The following is a 10,101-nucleotide window of genomic DNA, read 5'->3' on the forward strand; positions in this document are numbered from 1 at the left end:
ATATATTATAATCATTTTGTTTCTTCAAAGACCTTGAATTGAGAATGATAAACAAGTTTATATGTGTTTTTGAAAATAGATTAGTACTACCAGCTCAAGACTCTCCAATTTCTATTCCCGTAAGCAATTTTTACTAAAACTTAGGTTTTGAAATGTAACTAAAGATGGCACTGTTGCTTCATATTAACCAGAGGCTGAGCTTTCTAAAAACTCATATTTATAACAAAAATATCCTAAGTTGTACATAGCTGTATTTCAGGTCTTACTTTTTATCATAGATTGTAAAGATGTAAATTTTTTTTAAAAAATTAAATTATATATTTTACTTTTCATAGAAATTAACTGTTGAATTTAAATGAATAAATGGAGCAACATTTCTATTGACTTTGGGATATACATAAAATTTTAAATACGGTCACCAGTATACTAATGAACAAAAATACTTGACCAATTTCTTCTTGATACAAAGTATTTATAATTGAAAAATAAGCTGTTATAATTAGAAGAAATTAACAACTTAATTTTTCTAAAATATACTCTTAAAATTAAAGCTTGTATGTTCTTAGTTACAAATACAGTTGGCTCATAGAAGTTCGCATATCGATATGTTTTAATTTTAACAAATCAGCTACCTAAAAATTTATATTTATAAACATATTAGAGACTGATTATTCCAAATTCAAAAGCTAGTTAACTTTCAAAAAGACTGGCCAACATATTCTTTCCAATAGAAAATTATTCCAGTTGATTTTAAATAAAATTGGATTCTGAATTTCTTTGCTTGCTGCTTTTAGCAACAAATGTATTATGCAATGCAAGGTTTAATTTAATTTTAGTAGCTGATCATTCATGCATAAAATTGTCAAATGTGATGTCAAAAAAAAAGACATATAATTATTCCTGAAGACTTATTTTCTAGTTGAAATATGTAATAATGATAATACTTTTTATGGAGTGCTACTAGGTTCTAGGAACTATTATACATACATACGTATATACATATGTATATAAAATCTTGAACTTTCACAACTTAAAAAAATAGGGATTATTATTCTAACTTCACAGGTGACAAATTATCCAAGTTCAGGTAGCCAAACCTTGGGGAATTTAGTTGCTATGCTGTATTTCTCCATTTAATACTAACTTTCTTTTAAAAGCTCAATTCATATTATTAATTTTATACCATTATCCAACTCTATGTTTTTACACTATTCTATTTCATGAATTATACTACTGTGTTTATTTCAGATATTAATATTTTTCTTTTGTTTCCCTCTAGGATTTTAACCTTTATTCAATAATACACCTAAATGTATTAACTATGATACTTTGTTATAGTGGCTTGTTTACTGGAAATCCATCTGTTTTGAATAACTTGAAGTTGAGAAACTTAATAGATCTTAAGGAAAAACATAATAAAATCATTTATACAAACTTTTGTGTTTACTAAAGAAATATAAGTAGCTCCCTAAATAAGGACATTTATCCAAGACACAATGATCTGAAATCGGTTCTACCATAAATTATTTTTCTACTTCCAAGGCAGAGGTTCATTGTGCAAACTATTTTATACCCCTGCTCCATTTCAAAGTGTCATTTCTTCTTTTGTTACTATCTCCAATTTACATAATTTTACATAATTCACACAATTTACATATACTGAAAACAAATTTCTAATTATTAAAGTAAATATTCACAGAAAGTTGAAAATATTCATTTGACTACACTTAATGGTATTTTAAGGTATTCTGCACCTTTTTAGACATTAGAAGTTTACTTTTGAGAGTTAGGAAGAAAGCAACTCATTCACCATTCTAATAGTATTGTAGTAGTGCAGCAATACAAAATTCTAATAGCATTGTGGTATTTTTTCCTGAAAAGCTCATATACTATTGCAAATATTTCCTCCTTTGTCACTGTGTGTTTATGTACCACTTTAGAACATTATTCAGAAACAGGTTTTCTCCATGAACAAAGTCTCCAATGGAATTTAGTAAAATTGCTTCCAAGTTTAACAAATATGAATGGTCCATGTGCATTTAAGAATGTGTATTCTATAAATTTCTCAGGTAATCATTAAGTAATTTTTACTAACTAACCAAAATGTGTTTAATCTAGGCCTAAACAATAATATACTTTTGGTTCTTATAAACCAAGCTAATAAAGATTTTGAAACACGTAGTCTAATAACAAAACAGAAAATGTCATAGATATAAATACATATTATAAGCAATAATGTTTTAATGATTACATGACAAATTTACTACTAAATATTTATATAAAATATAAAATGAATAAATAATATTTTGAGTGACATACCTTTGTTATCATTTTTTTCTAAGTCTTTTAGCACTTGAACAAACATCAGTTGACTTTCGGTGAGAGGCCAACTGTTATACAACACTAAACACTGTATAATATACTTATAAACCTGTGAAATAAAATGCAGTGTTTAAGCAAAATCAATAAGAATAAACATATGTGCCTAAGAATTTATTATTTTAGGCATATAATAAACTCATATTTTTCTGAATCATACAATCATAATTTAATTAAACACTATCACATATTCTCTAAAACTCTGTAACATCAGTCTATAAAAGTTTATCCTCACATCCCCACCAATACCTGCCATTACATATTCTAGTATTTATAATTTTTGTACCCATATTTATAAATAAAATATATTTATTTTACTTTTGTTTCTCATCAGTTTTGGAGTTAGGATTACATTAATCACTGAGAAAAGATTGGAAAGTTTATACTGTTTTTCTATTTCCTAGAATAGTTTATTCCTTGCAAGTCTGTTAGAGCTTTCCTGTAAAGCCAAATGGGCCTATGGCTTTTTGGAAAGGTGAGATTTTATCAATTTAGTTTTACTTCTTCTCCTTCTTCTTCTCATTATTATCTTTATTTTCTATTGCATAGTGAGGCAACTTTGCCATTCCTTTCCTTACCCCCAGAACTTATTATGTTTTTTTATCTAAGTTTTAAGTTTGCTAGCATAGAGTTGTATATAACACTAATTAAAAAAAAAAACAAAAAAACAACCCTATTGTTTGGAGTTGTACTGCAACCCAATTTATTTGTTTTATATTTGACTTATTTATATTTCCTTTCTTGATTGGTCTTATAAAAGACATGTCTACTTTTTTATTCTTAAAAATCTTAGGGCTTATCAACTTCCTAAATTTTGTTCCTCATTGTTATTAACTTTTTTCTTCTTTTGTCTTTGATTTATTCTTTTGCTTAGCTCATTTTTCTTTTTGTCATTCATGCTTCCTCATGAATTAATTTAAAAGTCAACATTCCACTGAATGCTACTCTAGACGTGGCTTACAAATTGATTTATAGTTTTTTATTGTTTTGAGTCCTTTATATTTAATAAATTTTTTGATGTTCTTCTTAACTAGAGGATTATTTAGTATATTTTATTTTGTTTCCACACTTATGAGATTTTAGGCTATTTATTAATTTCTGTATTATTGCATTTTGTTCAGATCTATATAATACAATTTGGTTTTTATGAGATTTCCTGTGTGAGCTATGAAAAAATATTTTCTATTTATAAGGTGAAATGTTCTATACAGATATCTAAAGGATTAAGTTTATAACTAAAATTTTCAAATTCTATCATATTTTATTTTTCAGCTTGATCCATCAGTTTCTATCAGTATGTGTTAAAATAAACAGTTAATTATTAACTTATTTTTCTTTTTAGTTCTAATAGTTTTGCTCTTTATTTATTGAGTCTGGGCAGTTAGGCATTTATCTGTTTGTTATGGCCATATTTTTGGCCATATTTACTTGTTTTATTCTTCCTTTTACTTTTATGTTGGACCCTGTTATCTTTAAAATTTTATCTTTTTAATTGATTAGTAATCAATTTGTATTTACTGTAATTGCTTCCTTAAGAGGATTTATTTCTGGCATTTTATTTGATTAATTTTTTATTTATTTTCTAATGGATATGTCATGTTTTTTTTTTCTGTTGCTTTAAATTATATGCATTCTTTTTATTTCTTTAAGACATACAAATCAGTTTTTATCATGTGTGACTTTTCAAAGTTAGATAGCCTTTTATAACTCATATGTAACATAAGATAATTACATCTACATTATAGGGTTAGTGTACAGATTAGATTTGCCACGTATTTAAAAATCTTGGCACAGAAAAACTGTTCAATAATGTCCAATTCTTCAATTCTGGTTATGCATTCATGGCATTGCATATAGAAAGCATTATACATTGACAATTTTAGGAAAAGAATTATTGTAATTTATGTTAGATTTTTAGGAGTAGTAATAGTGAATAATTCTTTTAAATGTAAATATACCTGCTGTGGTGTACTAGCATTTTCTTCCAGAGTGGTCACATTAATAGTTTCCTCTTCCACAATAGGCTGACCAATGTCTACTATTGCACTTCCAGGTCTACCCTTAAAGGATTTCAGAGAAAGCTGGGTAGATTTCTTTTTATTGTACAATTCTTGCTCTTTCTTGGGTGAAGGATGAATTAAAAGGACTTGCTTGCTAGCTAAATAGAAAAAAATATATTATGATTAAGATAAAAATATATAAAATGCATAGTTATTATTGACTGTTATTTAGTTATATACCTTTATAAGATGCTCAAAGGAACATGTCCATTTGTTTTATTTTAAGGGGATGAAAACCACATCACTGGCTTCTTGGACATATTTTGGCTTTAAAAAAACTCATTATAGTAGTATGTGCCAGAGCATATGCATCTTCTGAGCAACCACTGATTGCTAAGAGAATACACAATAATTCAAAAATTTCTCATTCACTAAACTAAGACCATACAATATGAATTCTTCAATGTTTAATAGTATGTGTGAATATGTTATCACACTTATAAAAAGAACTTTCATTTTAATTTTTAATTTCTATGTTTATTATTATTTTGTAATTAATGATATTAATGACATTATAAATACCACTGGGAGGGATAAAAATAGAAATGTGCTGTGAGTTTATTAATTAATTTATTAAATGTGTATCAGAGAAACGTAAGTGAATGACAGAGAGAAATTCCAATTTCAGTCGTGATAATAATGGGCATTGGATTTATTCTCATACCATAAAAAATGATAAAATTAGACAAAATGAATAAAGCAACCATGCAGCCATTGGGCAAATAGACAACCCAGGACTGTGATCCTTGAGGGAAGGGAAACATACAAGATGATCTTTCCACTTCCTCAGATTTCTGCTTGTGAGAACCTTTTCAACTGTGCCACAGGGAAGTTGAGTCCAAACAGTGAACAGCAGTGTTGTCATGTTCAAGAAGCAAAGATTGGAGTTTAGAGCCTTTGAAACAACTAGACTTTGTGAGGCAGGGTACCAGGGAGGAGGCAACTGAACAGCAAAGGAGCTCAAAAACATGCATAGGGTTCCACTTGAGTCTTTAGTTGAATTTGAAACTTTATTTGTATAAATACCTAATAGTGACGGGCAGACAACTACTAGGATATTATAAGCATATTAAAGATTCTGAAAGTTGCATAGTGTTGAGAGACAATGGAGTTCTGCCAAAATGAAGGAAATTTAATAAACTCACAGGGCATTCATCTGAGACTTAAGAAAGGCTCTTCTTTAAGGATAGAGCTACCCTAACCCTCGAATAATGGACACTGTAGCTAGACCTGACTTAAGAAAGCTTAGAGCCAAGTCTTAATAGGAGTAAGATAAATTATAAATAAGTTATCTGCCAGAACAAAATTCAACTCTCTCAATGAAGAAAGCATAATCTAGACTCTTAGCAATGTAGCAAGTACAACATACAGCACATAATCAATTTGATATATAAAGAAGCAGGAAATGTGACCATAACTTGAGGAAAAAGTCAATAAAAATAACTGTATAGCCGACACGGTTGTTGGACTTAGCAAGCGAGAACTTTAAAATAGCTATTAAAAATGGGTTTAAGAATTTAAGAGAAAAGAACAACATAAGGAAAGAACAAATGGTGGATATAAAGAGAAAAATGAAATATATAAAAAAATCAAAATGAAATTCTAGATCTGACTATATCTGAAATGAGATATTCCTGGATGGACTTAAAAAGCACACTGTTAAATTCACAAGAAGAGATTACTAAACTTAAAGATAAGCAATAGAAATAATCTAAATAGAAGGAGAGAATGAAGAAAAAATTAAACAGCGGCTAAGTGACCTATGGTGTGATATTGCAGTGAGTGGAACATGACCCTAAAAAGAGATATATCTACCTAGAACCTCAGAATGTGACCTTATTTGATGTGAGGGTGTTTGCAGCTATAATAAAGGTAAGGGTCCCAAGATGAGACCAGTCTGCATTAATGTGGTTGTCCTTAAGAGAGACAAGAAAGAAGAAGAAATGGAGGCACATAGAAAGACGGCCATGTAAAGAAAGACAGAGGTAGGAACTGCAGAGTTACGCTGTCACAAGCCAAGGACAGCCAGGAGCCACCAAAAGCTGGAAGAGGCAAAGAAGTATTGTACAGTCTTTGATGGAAGTGTGGCCCTGACAATACCTTAATTCTGAACTTCTACTTTTCAAAATTGTGAAAGAATAAATTTTTGGTTTTTCAGGCTCCCCACTGTGTGGTAATTTTTTTACAGCAGTCCTAGAAACTAATACTGGTATTGAATGATCTAATGCACATGTATTCTTAGGTCTACATGGAGCTCCTATTAAAATAAAATACTTAAGTATAAATTTAATAAAGTATGTGTAAAATCTGTACATTGAAAAAACAATGAAAACATTGCTGAGAAAAATTAGTGACTGAAGTAAAGTAGGAGATAGACCATGTCACAGTCCAGTTTTGTTAAGATGCCATTGTTCTCACGTTCGACGCTATCCCAGTTAAAATCTAAAGCTACAATTTTCAAGAAAAATGTGGTATTAGACTAAGAGTAGATTTTAGATCAATTGATATAAAAAAGTCACAAAATAGGCCCCCACACACAGAATCAACTGACTTGGAAAAAGTGTCAAGGTAATTCAATGTGGAAAATATCAGTTCTGGAAAAACTGGATATCCATGTGGGAATAAAAAGAACCTTGACCTTCTACATTGCATCATATACAAAAATTCAAGATGGGTAATAAAACAGAGCAAGGTGCTAAGATTAAAAAACTTTTAGAATAAAACATGAGTTAGACTATCCATTACCTTGAATTAGGGATATATTTCTCAGGTAAAACACAAACTGCACTAGTGATTTTTTTTAAATGACAACTTTGATTTCATCAAAATTGAAAGTTTCTGCTCTTCAAAAGTTATTGTTAAGGAAGTGAAAGGATAAGCCTTAGACTAAGATATTATGTTTGCAAAGCATGTATTTGATAAAGGACTTATATCCATAATATACAAAGAAGAAAGGCAACCTGTTAAAAATACGGATGTCATGTGTAAATAGACACGTCCACCAATAAGTCATACCTGTGGCCAATAAGCACGCAAAAAGAGCTCAAGATCATTAGTCAGCAAATTTAAACCACGAGGAAGGATAACTACCTAATCAACAAAATGACTAAAATGACAGACACTGACAATGATAAATATAGGCAAAAATATGGAGAATCAGAAATCTCATACTTTGTAAAATGATACATTCTCTTTGATAAAGTTTTTGGCAATTAAAAAAAAATACACACACACACACACACACACACACACACACACACACACATCAAACCATGATACATCAATTCAACTCCCAAGCAAGAGAAATAAAAACTTAAGTCCAAAAAAATAAAAAATAAAAAGACTTATATAAGCAAGCGTGTCTCTAGAAGCTTTAGTGACAAAACCCTAAAACTGGGATAAACTCATATGTCTAGAAGAAGAAAAGATAAACAAAAGCTATCCATACAATGAAATAATACTCTGCAACATAAAAAGGAAAAGATTAGTAACAATATGGATGTATCCTAAAACACGATGCTGAGCAAGAAATACCAGTGCCAAGAAATATTTACATGCTCTCAATTTCATGAAGTTCTAGAAAAGGCGAAACTAATCTATGGTGATGGAAATGTGAATAGTGGTGGCCTTTTAGGGGTTTGGGAATTAAATGGAAATGGCCTAAGAGATCTTTGTGGGTAACAGAAATGTTCTATATCTTTTCAGGGGTGTAAGTCACACTAATATATGCACTTGTCAAAACTCATTGACTTGTTTGTGCTTTTCGCTGTATATAAATTATACTGCAATAAAATTTAAAAATGAATGACACAAAGTGCTTATCCTTGGGAAGTAATTTTTTCATTACTTCCTTTAGACATTTAGTCATTCATTCATAACCCATTCTTTAACAAAAATATTTAAAACATGAAAAAGGAAAATTTTCCTTAATAGATTAAATTATATATTAATTTTCCTTAATATAGAAGATATATAAAAACATGTTTAAACCTCACTAATGGTAAGTGAAATATAAATTAATATCTTCAGCATTCAGATTGACAAAAGTCAAGAAATATGATAACGCTGTTATTCAGGGGAGTTTGGATAAAAGAAGGTAAATTTACACAAACTCAGTTAAGGCCAATTTGACAACACAGAATTGCTGTTAAAATTAATTCTAATGAAAGAGTAGAAGGATCACAAATCACTATCAGTAGGAGATTGGTTTTATTAATTATGATATATTATCAACAAAATTGAGCCTTACACAAGAAATTAGATATTTTATTATTTCTAGTCCATAGTACTCCTTCAAACATTCAATTGCCTAGACTGCAAATGTGGCAAATTACAAATTTTATATTAACTCTTCAGCATGAGTACTGCTGTAAGATTTTAATTCTGAAAATTTTATGATATATACAGACATTCTTTAAAATTTCCATGAGATAATATAAAACCTAAAGAGGCCTGTATTTAAGATTTTGTTACTGGCTCACTTCAGAGTCTTTTGCATCTGTGCAATGGAGTTAATTTCTTCTTTAGTACCATAAAATTTTTTCTTACAGATTACCATAATCTGACATACCCTGTTCCACTACAAATATAGCATGCGTGCATGCATGTGCGCGCGCGCACACACACACACACACACACACACACACACACACACACTCTCTCTCTCTTTTTACATGTATTTTTGGTGGGGCTATTTCAGAAATACATATAGTAAAGATTTAATAAATGGATATGTTTTCAAGAGAAGCTTCTGAAAATTGTTTAGAAAGAAAAAGGAATTTCAGTGTCTGTTTATATACATAAACACAAATTAATAACATCCCTTTAAAACTAACATTCTGTTTGAAATCTAAAAAAAAAAATCTAATTTACAATAACAACTTTATCAATCTCCAGAAATAAATTTTTTAATAGTTTCTGTGAAACCTAAATGAAGTCATGAACAAATGGAAAGAAATAGCATTTGCTTGTATAAAAATTCAATATTACAAAGATGTCAGTTCTCCTTCGATTAATTAATCTATATATTCAACTATGGGAGGTGAACACACAGTGTAAATATATATATGCCTTACTGTTAAAATGCACAGCTGAAACTTATTGGATTTTGTTAACCAATGTCACCATATATTCAAAACATCTATATATTTGAGAAAATCCGAAGGAAAACGATGACTTTTTGAGTGGTTTGCGGGAAATTTGAAAAAAAAAAACTATTAAAATTCATCTAGAAATGCAAATATGAAAATAGAAATAGCTTGTAAAAGAACAATCATAGATGATGGCTCTAATTTTGGAACAATTTTTGAATTCTGTTTTAATTATCCTTTCACTCCATTTTTCTCTTTCTTTGCCATAAGTAAACACACAAGATTAAGTGTTTATGTATAACTATCTTGTAAATGGTAATTTTTGAAGTGAAATAATGATAACCTATATGACAAATAATAAACAGTGTTTGCCTCTACAAATTTAAATGAAAAGATTTGGAGAGGAATGTTGGCGGCAAGTAGTTATTTAATAAAAAACATGAGCCCCTAAATAGCATAGGAGAGTTGCACATAAGTGCCTGCTAAAGTCCTGGAGTTAAGGTAGCCCTGCGTGAAACAGTGAAACCCACGTGGAATGGATTAGTGTGGAGAAAAGAAAGTCACCTTAAAGT

At 29.6% G+C, this 10,101-nt stretch overlaps 1 protein-coding gene across 1 annotated transcript in view; it reads right to left on the minus strand.

Annotated features, from left to right (window-relative positions):
• ADGB (androglobin) overlaps positions 1-10,101 on the minus strand; it is a 154,175-nt gene that overhangs the window by 34,629 nt on the left and 109,445 nt on the right. The window contains 2 exon segments of the mRNA XM_023528329.1: positions 2,320-2,431; positions 4,338-4,537. Of these exon segments, the coding sequence (XP_023384097.1) occupies positions 2,320-2,431; positions 4,338-4,537 (312 nt within the window).

This window comes from Pteropus vampyrus, unplaced genomic scaffold (genome assembly GCF_000151845.1).
Source record: "Pteropus vampyrus isolate Shadow unplaced genomic scaffold, Pvam_2.0 Scaffold24, whole genome shotgun sequence".
In the NCBI taxonomy this organism is placed as follows: Eukaryota; Metazoa; Chordata; class Mammalia; order Chiroptera; family Pteropodidae; genus Pteropus; species Pteropus vampyrus.